At 34.1% G+C, this 19,646-nt stretch overlaps 4 protein-coding genes across 4 annotated transcripts in view; 1 reads left to right on the forward strand and 3 right to left on the reverse strand.

Annotated features, from left to right (window-relative positions):
* CBG05160 overlaps positions 1-705 on the reverse strand; it is a gene marked incomplete at both ends in the record, with an annotated part of 9,727 nt that extends 9,022 nt beyond the window's left edge. Inside the window, one exon of the mRNA XM_045238626.1 lies at positions 565-705. Within this exon, the coding sequence (XP_045092840.1) occupies positions 565-705 (141 nt within the window). The remainder of the gene's footprint in view (positions 1-564) is intronic.
* A 4,821-nt stretch (positions 706-5,526) lies between these two features.
* On the forward strand, positions 5,527-6,030 carry Cbr-mps-3 (the record flags this gene model as incomplete). Its single annotated transcript, XM_002638756.2, has 2 exons — positions 5,527-5,796; positions 5,992-6,030. The coding sequence occupies 2 exons, from the start codon at positions 5,527-5,529 to the stop codon at positions 6,028-6,030; spliced, it is 309 nt and encodes a 102-aa protein (XP_002638802.2).
* Positions 6,031-7,123: 1,093 nt separating this feature from the next.
* Positions 7,124-13,539, reverse strand: CBG05158 (the record flags this gene model as incomplete). Its single annotated transcript, XM_045238732.1, has 9 exons — positions 7,124-7,225; positions 7,743-7,760; positions 8,314-8,588; positions 9,568-9,853; positions 10,441-10,581; positions 10,703-10,778; positions 10,957-11,093; positions 12,930-13,011; positions 13,481-13,539. The coding sequence occupies 9 exons, from the start codon at positions 13,537-13,539 to the stop codon at positions 7,124-7,126; spliced, it is 1,176 nt and encodes a 391-aa protein (XP_045092841.1).
* Positions 13,540-19,199: 5,660 nt separating this feature from the next.
* The window catches only part of CBG05157, a gene marked incomplete at both ends in the record, with an annotated part of 664 nt that continues 217 nt past the window's right edge, over positions 19,200-19,646 (reverse strand). The window contains one exon of the mRNA XM_002638754.1: positions 19,200-19,329. Within this exon, the coding sequence (XP_002638800.1) occupies positions 19,200-19,329 (130 nt within the window). The remainder of the gene's footprint in view (positions 19,330-19,646) is intronic.

The following is a 19,646-nucleotide window of genomic DNA, read 5'->3' on the forward strand; positions in this document are numbered from 1 at the left end:
ATTTCTAATTTCTGAATTTCTGAATTTCCGAATTTTTGAATTTCTGAATTTCCGAATTTCTGAATTTCTGAATTTCTGAATTTCTGAATTTCTGAATTTCTGAATTTTTGAATTTCTAAATTTCTGAATTTCTGAATTTTTGAATTTCTAAATTTCTGAATTTCTAAATTTCTGAATTTCCGAATTTCTGAATTTCTGAATTTCTGAATTTCTGAATTTCTGAATTTCTGAATTTCTGAATTTCTGAATTTCTGAATTTTTGAATTTTTGAATTTCTGAATTTTTGAATTTCTGAATTTCTGAATTTCTGAATTTTTGAATTTCTAAATTTCTGAATTTCTAAATTTCTGAATTTCCGAATTTCTGAATTTCTGAATTTCTGAATTTCTGAATTTCTGAATTTCTGAATTTCTGAATTTCTGAATTTCTGAATTTTTGAATTTTTGAATTTCTGAATTTTTGAATTTCTGAATTTCTTGGAATTTGAAATTTCTTGGAATTTTGAATTTCCAAATTTCCGAATTTCCAAATTTCTGAATTTCCGAATTTCAAAAAAAGGCTCACATCATGATCCGTCGCATTTTTGTACAATTTTTGTATGGCTTGAAAATCCGTCAGTGATTTTGGCATCAATCGATAAACCGAGAAAGACTGTGTGGATAGAGAGACGATAGAGAAGCAGAGGAATATGAGCAATGACGTCATCGTTCTCTTCATGTCTTCTGAATACAGTGACGGCTTCTACTTCTCCACGTCTTCACCTTTTTTTGGAGGGAAAACGAAAAATCCTGTTCCGTCTCGGCGGCGGGGGCAGTGCCTCTCCACACCTGTGTATCACACTATTTAGTCGAAAAAAGAAAGAAAAAGAGAAAAAAAGAAGGGGAGAAAAGAGATGGAAATCTCATTGAAAACCATACCGTCTAATCACTTTTCGATGCATATAAAAAGAGAGAAAGAAGCTGAAGAAAAGAGAAAAAACAGGTAGAGTGAGACCGAGAAAATGATAACAAGGGGAGATAAATTATTATGATAAGCGGGGGGAACTGAAGAATTTAAAGTGATAAGAAGAAGGAAGGAAAATCTCGAGAAAAATGGGAAATCATAGATGGGGAAAAGTCTCTAGTTTCGAATTTTTTGAATTGATATGTAAAATACTCTAATAGAGGGACAACGTAACTTTGACCCTATTCATCTCGGCTCCTGTAAAAGATATCAAAAAGTGGTCAACTGATAAAACGTTGCTTATATCAATAAATATTTTATCAGTTTATCACTTTTTGATATCTCTCACAGAAAATGAGCTATATAAGTTCAAAGTTGACAGTTTGGCTGGATGCATCCTATTAGGGGGTGTTCAACATAACAAACTTTAAGCCAGCTTATCTTGGTTCCTGTAAAAGATATAAAAAAGTTGTCAACTGATAAAACGTTGCTTATATTATGATAAACATTTCATTAATGGGTTACTTTTTGATATCTTGCAGATGACATGAGATAAATGAGCTCAGAATTGACCTATTTCTGTCCGTCCGTTTTTGGTCCGTTTTCAGCTTGTTTTTTGTCTTATAGTGTATTTTTTGAAAAAAAAACGGTATTGAAAATTAATTATTGAAACCAAACAATTTTCTGAAAACTTTCTGAAAGTCACTGAGGGGAGTTTCCGAAAAGCTGAATTTCTTGGATATTCAAAATTTATATGTTCTGAGTTTCAGAGTCTTCTCTGGCCGATTTTACTTTTAATAATAGAAGCAAAAGTTCAATAAAAATCAGAAAAAAAAGAAAAAAAATTCAAGAAAGACTAAAAAAGTAGAGCCGGTTCTTGATTGTAATGAAAAAGACCTTGGAATTCCAAGAACAAATTACAAATTAAAGAAGGACAATTTGTTCGGTTTTTGGACTATTTTTAGCCTTCTTTGAACTGTACCAGTTGTACCAGTTCACAGAAGGACCAAAACCTTATCAAAAAACGAACCAAATAAGAGTCAAAAACAGGCTAGAAATAGGCTTAAAACAGACCAACAAAAGATAAAAAATGAAACAAAAACTGGTAAAAACGGACCAAAAACGGACGATAAGCGAATCAAAAACAAGTCGAAATAGGCGAAAAGTAGGTCATAAATTCCACGAAATGGGTCAGAAACTGGTCAAAAATAGGCCAAAAACGGGCTACAAACGTACCAAAAACGGCTTTAAAACAGTCCAAAAAAGCACTTTTACAGTAGTTCGAAAAAGAAAAAGAACCAAAAAAAACGCTTTTGGGACACAAAGAGGCAAAACTATTCAAGTTGGATTCATACTTCAAAGAGACCATAAACTGTGTGAGAGGTGCTATTAAAAGTTGTGACAATGTGAAGAGATAATTATGACTAATTATATAGTCATAATTAAAAATTTAGGGTTTATGGAAAAGTAACATTTAATGGAAACATCAAAGATCAAAAACTAACAATTTTGAGGAATTCGAGTTTTCAAAAATTTCGGGAATTCGACAATTTTAGAATTTAGAAATTTCAGAAATGCAGGAATTCAGAAATTTGGAAATTTAGAACGACTACAAGAAATCAAAACTTATTGGTCCCTCAAGTTTAAATAGAAAATTGTCAAGTTTTCCGATTTCACAGATAAATGTAATCTTTGATTACGACATAGAACGGGTATCAAGAACCTATCTCTTAATCATCCAATCACATTTTTTTCTTAATTTCCGATTGGACTGTAATCATTTTTTAAAACGTAATGTTTACGTTCCAAGTCTTGAGAATTACAAAAAATTGGGCAAAAATGATAAGATGATACGTTTTTTTTGACAGGAAAAAAATTAGAGAAGATAATTTTTTCTGATTATTGGTTCTTGATTTTTTTTTTGATTTTTATAATATTTTTAATGTAACCACGCCCATCAAAAAAATAATTGAATGAATGATTTTTTTGGGGGCACGTGACCTGAAAATAACAAAGATTTAAAGTTTGGTTTTTAAGGAATTCCAAAAAACAAAAATAGGTGTGACTTAATAAGTAATTTCAAGTTTGAGACAAAAAAACACAAATAATAAAACTTTGACGAATCCAGAAAGTCAATAATTCAAAAAATCAAAAAAAAATTTTTCAAAGGGCTTCTATTAGAGCAAAAATTTATAAAATACAAAAATTTAGAAATTTTCAGAAGTTGAGAATTCTGAAATTCAGTGTTTTGTACAATTCGAAGTTTTCATTCTGCAATTCTAAATTTCAAATTTATGAAGTTCTGAAATTTCGGAAAAATTGTAATATTATCGTTGTCTGAAAAAATAAAGGTTAGAGAGTATTTTTTGCAGTCTGAATACGGTAGGAATCTCGAAGCGGCGAGCCAAAATAGCACATGTTAGGTGGTGACGCAGACAGTCATTCTCTGCGTCTCAACCATTTTTTTTTCTCAGACAACAATAATAATTCAGAAATTGAGAAATTGTCGAGTTCAAAAATCACAGTTCCAAAAATTCTGGAATTTTGAATTACCATATTTTCTCTAATAGACGCCCATGGGTTTCTATAAGAGGGTGAGCTTCTATTTTTTGAAGCATCTCGCGGGGCGGGTTCTATTAGAGGTGGGCTTCAAATAGAGGAAATACGGAATGAAAATTTATATTTTCGAAAATTCGAAATTCTGAATGTCAGAAATCCCTTAACTCTGAAAGTCTGGACTTCGGAAATTCAGAAATTCCTTATTTTACAAAAAAAATAACCGCGCCTTAAAGACATTCTGGCTTCTACGCCTTATAACTTCCTTAAAACTCAACATTTTTCAAAAAAAATTTAGTGCAAAATGTAGAACTCAAAAAGTTCTACAAAACCATATAAAATGCAAACATTTCTTCTGTAACGCTTTTTGATTGGGTCCCGTTAAAGGTGGGGGACAGGAGATTTTTCGTAGTTTTTTTGTAGCTAGAGTATGCATTCTACCGTGACGGTGTACAACGCTTAATGTCACTCTGCGTACAGCTGTCGTCCTCGCCTTTATGTATGCAATCGGGCGTGCGCTTTCTCTTTGCCCGTGGGGCTCAGTCGGTAGCGGCGCCGCACCCTCAATCATCGCCCTCACAAGTTCAACTTTTCGAGAGGCATCTTTGAACGGAATTTCGAGAACATTATTTTTTCATGTCCCCCCACCTTTAACTCTGAAAGTCTGGACTTCGGAAATTCAGAAATTCCCTATTTTACAAAAAAATAATTTCAGAGTTCTGAGACTAAAACTTCAGAATATCAGATGTTTCAGAAAATTTGGATATTCGAAAATTCAAAAAATTGAGTTCCCAAATTCTAGGAAAATCATGAAACTCAGCAAATTCGAAAATTCAAAAAACCATATTTCAAACTCTGAAACCTCGAGTTTTATTAAATGCAGAAACTCCAGATACTGTAAAACCTGTATTAAAAGGGCCGGCCCTTCTATTACAAGGGCCCTTCAATTAGAGGGGACTCTTCTATTTTTCCGGCCAGTTTTCTCCGAAATTTAGCATCGAAATGTTCGACAAAGTTTCGTTCAAAATTCATAAAAAATCTGCCAATTTCACAAAAATTTAGAAAGGTTTTCATCGGAAAATAGAGTTTCAATAAATTTCTATTAAATTGTGGAATTCCCGGAATATTTTCCACTGAAAAAGTACGGCAATTTTCTGATATCAAAACACATTTTGCAGGGGGGGGGGGTCTTTTTTCACAGAGAGTCCTCATATTACGGGGGCCCTTCTATTAAAGGGGCCCTTCTGATACAGTAATCATATTTTCAGTTTCTTGAATTTCAGAATTTTCAGATTTTTCGAGTTTCTTTAAATTTCAAAAACTTTTCACTTCAAAACCATAAACCTAGTTTTCCGTGTCTTAAAAAACCTAACCCCTTTGAAAACGTAAATTTTCAAATTTCTCTGAAAAAAATCCACGTGTCATCGAAAAATTTGATTATATTTTTCTAGATCGATATTCATTCATTTCGCCTGTTCTTTAATTTTTTGACGGATTTTCCAACGAAAAATAATGCCAACTGAAAGTGAGCGAATTTCAGGTTTTTTGGAAATTTTGGAATTTCTGAAAATTCAGAAATTCAGAAATTCAAAAAAAAAATCAAAAATTAAAATTTTCAAATTTGAAAAATTCAAAAATTCCAAAATCCAGAAACTCAATTTTTTTAATCTTCTGAATTTCTGAAATTCCTAAAATTCCAGAGAACTCTTCATCATCTTCAACGGCATGGACAAAAATTCTCATTTTCATTTTCGTTGGCATCATTATCGTTGCAGCCATCGTATTTGGTGTCATATACTGGATGAAGGTGCTTTTTTGGTTTTTCAAAAGTTCGAAAAAACTGAAAAATTCAGAATTTCGAAAAAGTCAAAATTTGAAAAATTTATTAAGTAACCCAAAAATTTGTGATTTCAGAGACAAAAGAAGAAGGAGGAAGCTAGAAAGAAGAAGGACAATGACTCCTCCTCCTTCTCTTCAAAATCCAAAAAGGTCAAAAAATCAAAAAAGCCTTCTCCAAAACCATCAAAAATGACTCCGCCCCCTCCAGCTCCACCTCCAATTATTCCACAAATTCCAATTATTACAAAATCGACTACCGATGAAACCGTAACCCCGTCTTCCTCTTCTTTTGCTCCATCGGCGGCTGAAATGCCTACTGTAACGCCTTCTAGAACTCCTGCCACGTCATTGGCTCCGCCCACTGATGAGGTGCCACGTCGAGAGGATGATGAGCCGATGAGCAATGAGCAGGTTACGGTATTGTGTACTTATGGAGACGGATGGAAGGCGAAGAAAATGGTTGGTTTCGAGCTAAAGTTTATCTAAAATTTGCAAAAAAATAAAGTTTTTCAAAATTCCGAATTTCCGCAAAATCATATTTCGATCAATTTTAAAACTTTGATGAGATATCTAAAAATTGAAAATTGGTCAATTTTGGAATTTCAAAATTTTCATATTCCCGCCAAATAATTTTTTCAAATTTAAAATTTTCAGCCACCCCACGACTTCTCATTTTCTATCGAATCGGACTGAAATTGGCATTTGTCGTCCCCTCAGCCATGAGAACTTGTTTTTTGTCTCTCTCGAATATTATTTCTTTTATAAATAAATTTCTTTAATATTTCGAATATTTTTTTCTGAAAATCAGAAATTCAGAAATTCAGAAATTTTGAGATTCAGAGATTCTGAAATTCTAAGATTCTAAAGTTGTGAAATTCTGAAATTCTGAAATTCTGAAATTCTGAAATTCAGAAAATTTAGAAAATTTAGAAATTAAGAAATTCAGAAATTCGAAAACTAAAAAATTCTGAAATTCTGAAACTCTGAAATTCAGAACTTTCAAGATTTTTGAAATTTTCGAAGTTCTGAAAATTCTGAAATTCTAAAAATTCGAAAATTCTCAAATTCTGAAATCAAGAAATTCTGAAATCAAGAAATTCGAAAATTCGAAAAGTCTGAAATTCTGAGATTCTGAGATTCTGAAATTCTGAAATTCTGAAATTCCAGATTTTCAAAAATTTAGTTTTTCCATCTGAAATCAAAAATTGAGTTTCTGAAATCCTGAAAGGCTGAAAATCTGAAAATTCGAAAATTTTCAAAAATTTCATTTATAAATACCAAAATAAAAATCACAAAAAAAGAAAGACTGACGACGGATTGGATTGGAAAATACCCGAAAGAGATGGAGCATGGGAAAGACAAAAAAAAAGAAAAATTAGAAAAAAAACGAGACTAGAATCGTCATGAGATGATCTTTTAGGGGGGAGTCGGTTTGAAAAAAAAACTAGAATCGGCGGGAAATTCAAATTTCAAAAAAAATTCAAAAAAATCCAAAAATTAAAGCTGTAATTTAGGCGCAAACTTGACAAGATCTGGGACACCTCAAACGCATTTCTGGCCAATTTTCACAAGCTCCACCCTGAGCCCAAGATGGACAGAGGGAGTCATGGTCGATGCATCTGAAAAATTTTTAATTGGTTGGAAATATGAAAATCCTGAAATTCCAAAAAATTTGAAGATACAAAAATTCCAGATTCCTAAGAATCCTAAGAATCTAAGAATCCTAAGAATCTTGAGAATTCCAAATTTTCAAAAAAATCAGAAATTTGAAATCTTTGAAAATTCCTTACCGTTTCTGTGGGGCTCTATGTGCATTCGAGGGTAATTCTAGTGTTTTTGCAGCAATCACTTTGACAGCTTCCCACGTTTCTCGAGCCGTTGGGATAATCTGAAAAGTTCATTGATTTTTTTAGTTCAAAAATTAAAATTCCAGCCAAATGAGTTACCTGATTCTCAGCCAACAAAAATCCATCCCATACTTGCTCTTCGGGTCTCAATTCGAACAAAAACGAGTATTTCACATGGGCTTTCCCCTTGGCCCAGTCTTCTGATCCTCCAGATGCAGGGTCTGAAAATTGTCATATCTTGGTTCATTTTTTACTAATTTTTATGAAAATAAAATTTTTGGTTTTGTCTTTTATAGAGCTTTCACATGAGTATAAACATGGTATCGTTTGAGGACACAAAGCAAAAATTGCTACTCAATGCGCCTTTAAACTAGATCCATTGCTAAAACGGTCATATCTCTTTGCATTTTACTCTAAATTTAATGAAATTTAAAATTTTGAATTAAGCGTTTTTGAGCTTTCAAATTAGTAAAAATTATTTAAAAACTCACAAAGTGTATCTGCGCCGGTTCCCACTTTATACTGTGTGTTGTACACGCTATTGAGAGCCTGTGCAGCTGATAGAGCGGTAGATCTCTGAAATTGGATAGCATTTATCTCGGCTTTATTATCTCAGTTTCTGTAAAAGATAGAAACAATTTGTCAAGTGATAAAATGTTTATCATAATATCAGCAACATTTTATCAGTTGATCACTTGCTCATATCTTTCACAAAAACCGAGATAAGTTAGGTCAAAGAAGGAGGGCCCTTGTGTCTTTGTTGCTTGCTTTGAAAAAACTTATATCGGTTTTTGTAAGAGATATCAAAAAATTGTCCACTGATAAAATGTTTATCATAATATGAGCAAAATTTTATCAGTTGATCTCTTTTTGATATCTTTCACAGAAACTGAAATAACTTTGCTCAAAGTTGACGCGCCTTTGAGCTGCGTAGTTGTCGGTGATTTCCGGCGGCGACTTTGTTGTTTAAGCTCAATTATCTCGGTTCCTCTAAAAGATATCACAATTTTTACAACTGACAACTTGTGTCTCATATTATCAGCAACATTTTGTTATTTTACAACTTTTTGCTATCTTTAATAGAAAACGAGATAAATTTGGTCAAAACTGACAATAACAAAATACTCACCAAATCATTCAAATCATTGGAATAGGTTCGAACTTGATGTCCAAATGGATACATTAAAATTTGCGAATACGAATGGAACGTCAGGAATGTGGAAATCCGATGTCTTTGGACAAAATCTCTGACGGCGGCTGTCTCGGGCTCCGAAAATGCGTATGCTCCTTGATAGATTTCTGAGCATGGGTCTGTTGACGAGCCGACTTGTCCGAAGAACCAATCGAAATTTCTGTTCAGGTCCACACCTTGGCAACAGGTGGTTGTTGGAGGTTGGAAGAGGCCTAAAATATATAATTTGGAGATAAAAAATTCGAATTTCTGTTTCTTAAAGGTGGGGGGACAGGAGATTTTTCGTAGTTTTTTTGTAGCTAGAGTATGCATTCTACCGTGACGGTGTACAACGCTTAATGTCACTCTGCGTACAGCGGTCGTCCTCGCCTTTATGTATGCAATCGGGCGTGCGCTTTCTCTTTGCCCGCGTGGCTCAGTCGGTAGCGGCGCCGCACCCTCAATCCTCGTCCCACACGTTCAACTCCTCGAGGGGCATCTTTGAACGGAATTTCGTGAACATTATTTTTTTCATGTCCCCCCACCTTTAAAAATACTCTCAGTAAGGCTATCGAGCAGCTTGCACTGGTTTGGCCCCTACCCCACTCTTTTAACTTCGACTCTATTTATCTCGGCTATTGTAAAGGATATCAAAAAGTGGTCAACTAACAAAACATAGCTGATAAAGTGGTAAACATTTTAACAGTTGACAACTTTGTGATACCTTTCACAGGAACCGAGATAATTGAGTTCAAACTTGATTGTGCAGCGGCTCTTATATTCCTGTAATTTGAGATTCATCCACTTTGACCCATTTTATCTCAATTTTTTCAGTTAATGATATCAAAAAGTAATTAACTAGCAAAATGTAGCTGATAACATGATAAACATTTTATCAGTTGACATCTTTTTGATATCTTTCACAGAAGCCGAGTAAATTAAGCTGAAACTTAATAGTGTAGCAGCTTTTCTATTACGGTAATTCAAGGTTCACCATCTTTGGTTTTATCTCGGCTATTGTAAAGGATATCAAAAAACGCTCTGATAACAAAATGTTGCTGATATTATAATCAATATTTTATTAGTTGGCACTTTTCTGATATCTCTTACAGTAACCTCGATAGATAGATTCAAAATGTTTTGTTTAATTTTTTCAATTTCTAATGTTTCATATTTCTAAGGAATTCTAAAAATTCGAAAACTATTCCTCACCAGTGGCCTGTTGAATACACTTTGGTGGACTTCTATTCTTTCTCCACAATCGAATTTCCGGATCATTACTTGATCTACTGTACTCGTAACCATCTGGATTCAAAAGTGGCACAATATACCATTCCAATTGGTCCACGAACTGCCGAATTTGAGCATCTTTATCGTATTGAGTGACTAATTGGTGAATGAAGTAGAGTACTGTAGATGGGGAGACCCATTCACGAGCATGAATTCCACCGTCAACCCAGATGCCGCGTTTCGTGCCTCCGTTTCGTTTGTTGGTGATCTGTAATGGAACTTTTGAGGATTTCATAAGAAAATGAACACCACCCAAGACTCCCACATTTGAGCTGAATTATCTCAGTTCCCATAAAAGACATCAAAAAGTAGTCAATTGGTAAAATGTTTATCATATTATCACCCACATTTTATCAGTTGACAACTTTTTGATATCTCTTTCAGGAGCCGAGATAATCGAGCTCAAAAGACATGCAGCTGAGCAGAGCGGTAGGCGCTGCTGACTAATTGCACACTTTGAACGCACTTATCTCGGCCCCTAGAAGACATGTCAAAAATTTGCAAACTACAAAAATGCTTATCACCCTATCACTAACATTTTATCAGTTGGCCACTTTTTGAAATATATTACAGGAACCCAGATAATTGAGCTTAAAATATAATTATATGATGGCTTGGGACCACCCGGGTGGGAAGTCTCATACACTTTGAGCTCAATTGTCTCAGTTCATTAAACAGATATCATAAATTAATCAACTGGAAAAATTTTATCACTTTATCACCAACATTTTATCGGTTGACCACTTTTTTATATCTTTTACAGGAAGCGAGATAATTGAGCTTAAAATTGCTCACCTTAATTAATGGAATCTGTCGTCCTTCGTGTGTTGTACCAATTGGTTGGACTGATACTAATTCCGGATAAGTGATAGCCAACGAATTCAAATAGTTTATGACGTCAGCAAACGAGTGGTATTGGGCAAGGTTAAATTGGACCTAAATTTTTGAATGTTAAGGATACATTTGAGAATCCTGGGAGTTCGTAAATCCATCCAATTTCTCAGGATCCTAGGAGCCCAAGAATCCGTAAATCTAGATGTCCGGATGTCCACCTCACCTTCTGTTCCCTCCAATCGTGTAATCGAACCTGTTTCCGAAGTTTGTCTCTTTTTTCCTTCTGTTCGACAATCACTCTGAATAGGACACTTTGGTTAATCTTTTTGGTTTTATTGGTCATCCATGACCGAGGATTTCCGAAAATGGGAATTTTGGAAATTCGATGCAAAAGAAATTTAAGAATCCTAAAAATCCTAAGAATCCTAAGAATCCTAAGAATCTCAGAAAATTCAGAATTTCTAAAAAAAACCTTACTTCTGAACATCATCAATCATAATCGAATGCGTTATTGAGTGATCGTCCAGCTCTTCCAGAAATTTCGGTCCTTTTTCATCAGAAACCATCACATGAACCTCTTTTCCGGCTTCCGATGGTGATTTCCAGAAGTCTAGCTAGAAATTTTGAATTTTGAATTTTTGAATTTTTTCGGTATTTTAGGCTTTTTGGCTTCAAAAACAATCGAACACCCTCCTTTTGTCACCCCTAGAAAATCTTAAACTTTCCCAGAAAAAAAGCGAAAAGCCTTTTTCTTTTTTCGCCTCATTTTTTTGTCCTTATAACGTTTAGAACAGGTTGTTAACATACACCGAATGTATCCTCCAAACAATGTAACATGTCAGCAAAAAAAGGAAAACTGATTGAATAAGATGTGATTGTATTCTAAAAGAAGAAGAAGTGATGATATTCCAATCATATCGACCACATTTTATTGTAATACGCTTTTGGTGGAACGTATTGTGTATTATACATAGGCACCACAAAAAAAATTTTCAAAATGGATTTTTCCCAGTTTTTATTGTTGGATTGTCTTCTCCTACTTTATAGAAGTTCATTCCCAAATTTTCAGCGAAAAATCTTCATTCAATCCCGAGATACAGACCCTTTTGTACCTGACCTCAATGTACTGACTTTCTCCTCATTGTTTTGCGGTGCGCAGAAAAGTGGGCGGGGTTTAGAGCTTGCAATCCTGCGGCGCGGAAAATTCGTGAAGGAAATTAAAGAAAAAGCTATTCGACGCGAGTGAGACCCGAACCTCCGCCTGCGTCGCGCGCCCACTATCCAGTCGGCCACGGCTGCACTCGCGGTGATAACCTTAGAGGGGAAATAAGAATGTGCGACTCTTCGTTGCCTGCTGCCTCCTTCCGGTGTTGCCTCCTTCTTGTTTTTTTAATGGATTGCACTACGAAAGATGAGGAAACAGGCGTCTAGCATTTTTCGGTCACATACGAATTTTCAAGTTAGGATCGTATTTAGTGGCAAATTTTGCGTAGAATCTTATGGTAAAAAGAAATTCGGTGGCACTAATCTGTGTCATCCTCAAAACTTCCAAAAACCGGAAATTTTGAAAGTTTAGAATTTTCGGATGCGTATGAAAACTATTTAAAGGTAATCAATCTTTCTGAAAATTGACACAGGTGTACACAAGACATAGTTTTACCATAATATGCAAAAAAAATTTGGGGTCGTCGCTGTAATTTTTTATTTATTTTGACTGGAAATTTGGCTGAAAATCGCGTTTTACAGCCACATACGAATTTTGATTTTTCCTCAAAATCCAATTTCCCATTTCATAAACTACCAAAATCCATCAAAAAATCTGGTGGCACGAACTTCCATCTAACACTTTTAGCCCATTTTGTCAGTCCAACTCCTATTTTTCGAAGTTCGAATCAAAATAATGAAAATATTGAAAAACTGTTGGTTCAAAATAATGAAAATATTAAAAAACTGATTGTTCAAAATAATGAAAATATTGAAAAACTGATGGTTTTTCATAAAAATTAGTAAATGACATCTAATGATTTTCGGAGCACAAACTTTGGCTCATAATATCTCGGCTCGTGTAAAAGATATCAAAAAGTTGACAACTGATAAAATGTTTTTCATAATATCAGCAACATTTTATCGATTGACAACTTTTTGATATCTTCTACAGGAATCGAGATAATAAATTTTAAACTAAGTATTTTAAACTAGGTTCTCGAGCATGTACGGTAAACCCTCCAACTTTCAGCCAATTTTTCTAGCTTCCTGTGACAGACATCAAGAAGTTGTTCATTGATAAAATGTTTTTCATAATATCAGCAACATTTTATTAGTTGACAACTTTTTGATATCTTTCACAGGAACCAAGATAAATTGGGTTAAAAGTTTAGGGCAAGTTTTCAACCGTTTTCCAGCTAGATTATCCAGTTTTTCCTATTAAAAAAAATTAAAAATTCACTCACTTTCACATCATTCAACTGCAAATTCTTCAATAATTCCACTTGATTTGTAGACGTTGGTTGTAATCGCCATACTGTGAATTTTCTGGAATTTTGGGATTTTTTTAATTCAAAATTTCAAACTATATGTAGATGGGTATCTAGTAAAAAGGAACAAAAAAAAAGAAATTTTCCGGCAGATCAAATCTCAAAAATCTAGGTAGATCGGAAAAATTTAAGATAAAAATCTAGGTTTCGAAAAATCTAGGTTTCAAAAAAGACAAATGAATTTTAGGTTTTGAAATCTATACCGCCTAGGCTAGGGTACAGAAATTTGAGACGAAAAAAAACTACAGTAATCCCCCTAAGAACCTTTGAGGCCCCTTTAAGACCCCTTATGCCTATAAAAATAGATATATCAATACTCGAAACTTTCTTTTCCCACCCGCCACCCGCCATCATAAGCGATCAGATCATAATAGATAAGATTATCCCCATCATAGGCATTTTCCATAAGAACCGGTCCATATATGGTTTTTATATATATGCCAAAAATCAATTCCAAAAAAACTCACTTCTGATGTGCCACTGTAAAAACTAGCAGCGCCGAAAATAATATTAAAGGGACATGCATTATAAAATGTCCCCCCAATAAGTGTTAGTAATAGTAGTAGTTGTAGTTGTAGTAGTAAAAACTAGGGGGGGAGGGAGGATGCCCTCGGTCGGCGTCTTCTGATGTTCCTATGGAGATACGCAGACTGTCGGGCAGAGGACCCAAGGCTCCGCCCACTTTGCGCCTGTACACTTCTAGTAGAAGCACGACGCAGTGTTTGCGCAATTCGACGATGTTTGTTTTTAGGCTTCTCCGCATTTTCCGCGCGGATCCTCAATCTCTGCGGAGACCCGCCGGGGCGTTTCCAAAACGTGTAAATCGGTTTCGGTCGGCTTCGGATGGGACAAAAAAGGTACAAAAGTGAAGAAGGGCTTTTCACTTTTTTTCCTTCGGAAACTTAAAGGTGAAGTGGCCGATTGTGAGGTTATTTTTAAGCTTGGAAAAGGGTTAGACAGGATTTCCGGAGGGAGGCACAATGGGCTCAATTATCTCGGCTCTTGTGAAAGGTATCAAAAATATGTTAACTGATAATAAATTGGTGATAAAATGATAAACATTTTATCAGTTGATCATTTTTTGATACCTTGCACGGGAACAGTGATAAATTGGCTCGAAGTTGGATGGTTTGGGGGTGCCGCCCATACAGTTTCTATATACTTTACTAGCTCAGCTCCTGGCAAAGATACCAAAAAATGGTCAACTAACAAAATATTGATGATAAAATGATAAACATTTTATTAGTTGATTACTTTTTGATATCTTGCACAGGAACAGTGATGATGGGGTCAAAGTTGGCGGGTTTAAAGATAACAGCTTAAATAGCCACGCCACCGAACACCTGTCCTTTAAGCTCAATTATCTCGGCTCATGTGGAAGATGTCAAAAAGTGAACCATTGATAAAATGTTGCTGATATTATGTTAAATATTTTATCAGTTGAACACTTTTTGGTACCTTCTACAGGAGCCGAGATAACTTAAGTGAAAGCAAAGCTCCGTAACGGCTCGCTTGTTATATAAGAGCCCCCTACTTTGAGCTTAAATATCTCGGCTCTTGGGAGAGATATCAAAAAGATGTACACTAATAAAATATTGCTGATAAAGTGATAAACATTTTACCAGTTGACCATTTTTTGATATCTCTCATAGAAATTGAGATAAATTGGATAAAAGTTTTATTGGATGTGTGATAACGTGCTCGCTCTATTGTTAAATTTCAATAGCGTTCTAGTGATTATGTCAAAAAAAAATCGAATTGTCTGAACCAACAACATAAAAAATCAGATTTTTCCAAAAAAATTATTTTAATGGTCATATTTATTTATTTTTGGTTTTCTAATTTTTACTGAAAACCCGTCGTTTTGCAGGTGATCAAATATATACAGAAAAGATATAATTGAGTTTATTTTGGTCACGAATTCTGGAAAAAATTAAATTCAAATGCATATTTATGAAATTTCAGGGGTTGGAGAATCAAGAAGTTTTGAAAGTTGAGCGAGAACTTTTCAGATTTTCCAGATTTTCTAAAAGTCCAAATACCGTAAAACCTCTATTAGAAGGGCCGGCCCTTCTATTGTTACAAGGTACCTTTGGAGGGCCCTTTTATTAGAGGGGCCCTTTTAATAAAGGGGCCCTTCTAATACAGGTTTTAAGCTATACTATGTTTCTTTTCTGTCTATTTTTTCCCAAGTCTTTTTTTATTTTAGGTAGACAAATAAAAATAAAAATAAAACAAAAAGAATTAAGAGGAGAGTCCGGAATGTTTATTTACCCGGAAGTTTACTCAAACATCAAGTTCAAAAAAAGCATAAATGTGGAAAAAGAACAAAATTTGAATTTTCAGAGTTTCAGAATTTCAGAAAATCCACATTTTGGGAAACGGAAAAACGCCATAAATCTGACAAGGGAAGTGTTTTCAGAGGGGCGTTGAGAATTTTCTAAAAATTTCAGTACTGATAGTATATCCGCAACACGATGACGAAAATATCTAGGTCATAACCCCACCAGGAAGCTGAAAATCTTCGTCTGAAATTTTTTGGTCGATTTCGCCCTCTCCTTCTCTTCACTATGCCCCTCTCTCCTATACGCCCTCCGCGCCAGGGAAAAACATCGGTTGTGTGGTGTTGTGGTAAGAGGGAGACTCATTAGGAGTGACTATGGTGGTTCGAACCCCACTGTGGTAAATCTTTTTTTTGTTTTTTTCGAGACAAATTTTCGATATTCATTTTGGTCCCCTGAATAACAAATTATACTTATTTCATGAATTCCCGACGTTTTTAAAGTGAAAAAGAAGGCGTTTGAAATTTTGAAGAAATTTTGAAATATTGTTTTTTTTCGACTTGTCCTATCGCCCAAAAGCAAAACTTTCGACTCTCGGAATTGCTCCGTCATGCTCTTTTTTGAGTGGAACACCACCAAATCTATCACCCAAATGATCTTTACATATTTCTGTGTATTCCGTGCGATTTTGAGCAATATTTAAGAAGTTACAGTTTTTCAAATTTCTTGCAATTATCAGATTTTGGGAATTATCAGGGCTCACAGACGAAATCGAGCTGTCAAATTCTGTGAAAATGATGTTTCTATCATTTCTGAATGTTTGAAAGACTTTTTTGCACTTTCAAAAAAATTTCTCAAAAAATCACTTTTAAAGTGTGGGATACCCCATGATGATTTTTTTTCAAAAAAAAATCGAAAAAAAATTTTTTTGAAATTGTACAAAAAATATTGCAGATGATAGAGAAATGATCAAAAAAGAGTTTCCCGCTTGAAAAAATCCTGGAAAATGATTTTTAAAGCTCGAAAAATGCACGTTTTTGGTCAAAATTTAGTACTGAAAACACTTTGAGAGCCCATATTTTTGTTCCTATTAGGGTTATGACCGAGATATTGCTGAATTCGTATTCAGCATGTTCGAAAGTACCTTTGTACAAGTTTTGAGCTAATTCTCAACGCCCCTCTGAAAACACTTCCCTTGTGAGGAAATTTAGATTTTCTGAGGAACCAAAAATTAGACTAGAAGACAACATTTTCAGATTTTACCCTCTGAAGCTCCGCCCTTTTTTACAGTACAGGGTTCTTCATACGTCATCATGGAACATGTACAGACAATACACACAAATTATAAATAAGAGATTTCACACTTCAGATAATTGACATTTTTATTGACACATAAGAATCGTCTGGCTATCTTTAGAATTCTAAAATAATGCCTCTCAACTTTGAGCTCAATTATCTGGGTTACTGTAAGAGATATTAAAAAGTTGTCAACTAATAAAATGTTTGCCATAATATCAGCAACATTTTATCAGTTGATCACTTTTTAATATATCTTGCGGTAACCGAGATATATGAGAGAAAAGTTGAGAACATAAAAAGCCCGCACCATTTTATTTATAGGGAATTTTGACCCTAATTATTTCATTAGCTATAAGAGATATCAAGAAGTTGTTAGCTGATGAAATATTGATGCTTTTATGATAAACATTTTATTAGTTGACTACTTTTTGATATGTCTCACAGTAACCGAGATAAATTAGCTCAAAGTTAAAAGCTCGGAGGGTCAACGTGTCTCCTGTTGTTTAAAAAAATGCTCGCAACTTTTCCGATTTTTGAGATAGAGACTTGATTTTTGCACCAATTGAAAGATCATGATTTTTTGACTAACCTCAAAAAATAAATATAAATTTATTAGGATGCTCAGAAGTGCTTCCAGATCCTGAAGACGTCGTTCCGTTGACTTGGCTATTGGATCCTAGAAACTTTTTGATTCAATATTTTTAAATTCTTTTTTTTTGCTTTTGCTCCTGTTCATATAAAATTTTCTCTTTTCTTTCTAGAAAAATATCTCAACATTCTGAGAGAAAATTCTGTGCGAAGTGAAAACATATAAAATATTTATAATTAATTTTTCTTGCCATCCATCCATTTTTTTTTCTCTTTTTTTCACATTTTTTTCTCATCCCAATCATCATCAAAACCAAAGTGTGCGCAAACAAAAAATACATAGACACTTTCGGTTTTTTTGTTTTATTTTATTGGATAAAAAAATATCTCTCAATCATTTTTTTTTCTTCTCAAAGTTTTGTTTTATTATATCTCCAAAACGTTTTTTTTTCGATTTTTGAACTTTTGAAATTCTGGAAAGCTCCAAAATTCAGAAGTTCAGAAATTCAGAAATTCCGAAATTCAGAAATCGAGAAAGTCAGAATGTCAGAAATTCTGAAATTCTGAAACTCTGAAATTCTGAAATTCCTCAATTTTTGAAACTCTGAAATTCTGAAATTTCTATTTTTTTGGATTTCGAAAAATTCTAAAAATATTTCGAAATCTAATTTTCAGCACTTGAATTAATTCAATTTTCAGTTCACTTTTTCCCTTTTTATGAATATTTAAAAAAAAAAAATTTTTTCAAAAAACTTCAAAAACATAAGGAAAAGTTGCCGACAAGTATGACAAATGAGCCCTCTCTTTTCTCCTTTTTTTCGAAAAAGTTCGAGAAATTTCTCACGAAAAATAAAGCCTCAGGGGAATTGAATTGGGCGGTTTTCGAGAACATTTTTCGGCTGTTTTTGTGTTCTAGGAAACTTTTTTTAAAGAGAAATTTTGAAAAATTCGAATTAATATTTTTTCAAAAAGATAAAAAAAAACCGATACTCATTTTTTCAAATTTGAAAATTTTCAAAATTCAAAACTTTGAATTTTTATTCCAAGAATCCTATAACTCTCAAAAATTCACAAAATGCTGAGCATATGTTCCGAAACTTTTTTTTCACAAAAAAAGATTTTCGCTCAGAGAAAATTTGAGAAAACGAAGAGAGAAACTCGACACTTTTGTGTACAATTTTTGGCAAATATATATTTTTCTGAACATTTTTTTCTTGATTTTTTAAAGATTCAGATTTTTTTAAAGATCTTATTCTAACTACATTGTGCGGCAAAAGTATGGTAACACATTCAAAGTGATGTAACTTTCGCAAAATGACCCGTATCAATATGAAAATTTGACTGTAGTTCAATGAATACTTCCTAAACTCGAATCTATAAAAGTCGTTCCATGTGGTATTCTTTACTCCTCACTACAGTATCCAGACGGTTGTTCGTGATATTCCAAGAGCTTGTATGATGCTACTTGGGCCCATCCCCCTCTTGGTCACCTCGACGATGGTGTCTAAGTGTATAGAAATAGTCACCATTCGTGTAAAAGTGAACCTAGAGACATGAAAATTTGGGAGTAAGGTATTTAAGACATGCTGAAAATAAAAGATGTGAAATCATTGCTCTAAAACTGTGCCTGCGCCCACCAGCTCCCGGGAAACTTGTGTTACCAGACTTTTGCCGCACCGTTCGGGCTTTCGAAAATTCGAGAATTCAAAAAAAGAACAAGGAACGTTTTTTTTCATTTTTTAAGAATTTCTTCTTTTATTTTTGCTCGGAAAAAAATGATGAGCATGTGTCTAGAGAGAATTTGAAATGCAATTGAAAAATTGAATTTCACAGAAATTCAATTTTCTGCAAATTTCCTTTTTTCGCCAATCTCCATTCGTCTCAATTTTCCTTATTTTGCTGTTTTTTTCCTTTATTTTGAATTTCTGAAATTTTTTGTAGAGTTCAAGAGATTTCGAAAGTTCCAAAATTCGACATCTTTTTTTTTAATTAATAACTGCGACAACTTTAAGAATTCTTAAAATGTCCTGGGTCCTGGGTCCTGGGTCCTGGGTCCTGGGTCCTGGGTCCTGGGTCCTGGGTCCTGGGTCCTGGGTCCTGGGTCCTGGGTCCTGGGTCCTGGGTCCTTGTGATCATGGCGAAAAATTCTGAAATTTTTAATTTTTCAATTCTTCCTTTTTTCGAAAAAAAAAATTCCAGAAAATTTCCTCAATTTCTTTTTTTTTCTCCCTCTTTTTTCTATTATTTATCTCTTTTTTCCTCTCTCTTTTCTCCTTTTTCCCATATAAATATATCCGCCTATTCCATTCTGTGAGAATATAGACAGCTTCTTCTTCGCTCATTTTTCAATTATTTTTCTCTCTTTAGAAATTTTCCCGGAAATTTAGAAATTCAGAATTCAGAATTTCAGAAATTCTGAAATTTTAGACTTGGATCCAGGATCCAGGACCCAGGGACCCAGGGA

Source organism: Caenorhabditis briggsae (genome assembly GCF_000004555.2).
Source record: "Caenorhabditis briggsae complete genome, chrI, whole genome shotgun sequence".
NCBI lineage: Eukaryota > Metazoa > Nematoda > Chromadorea > Rhabditida > Rhabditidae > Caenorhabditis > Caenorhabditis briggsae.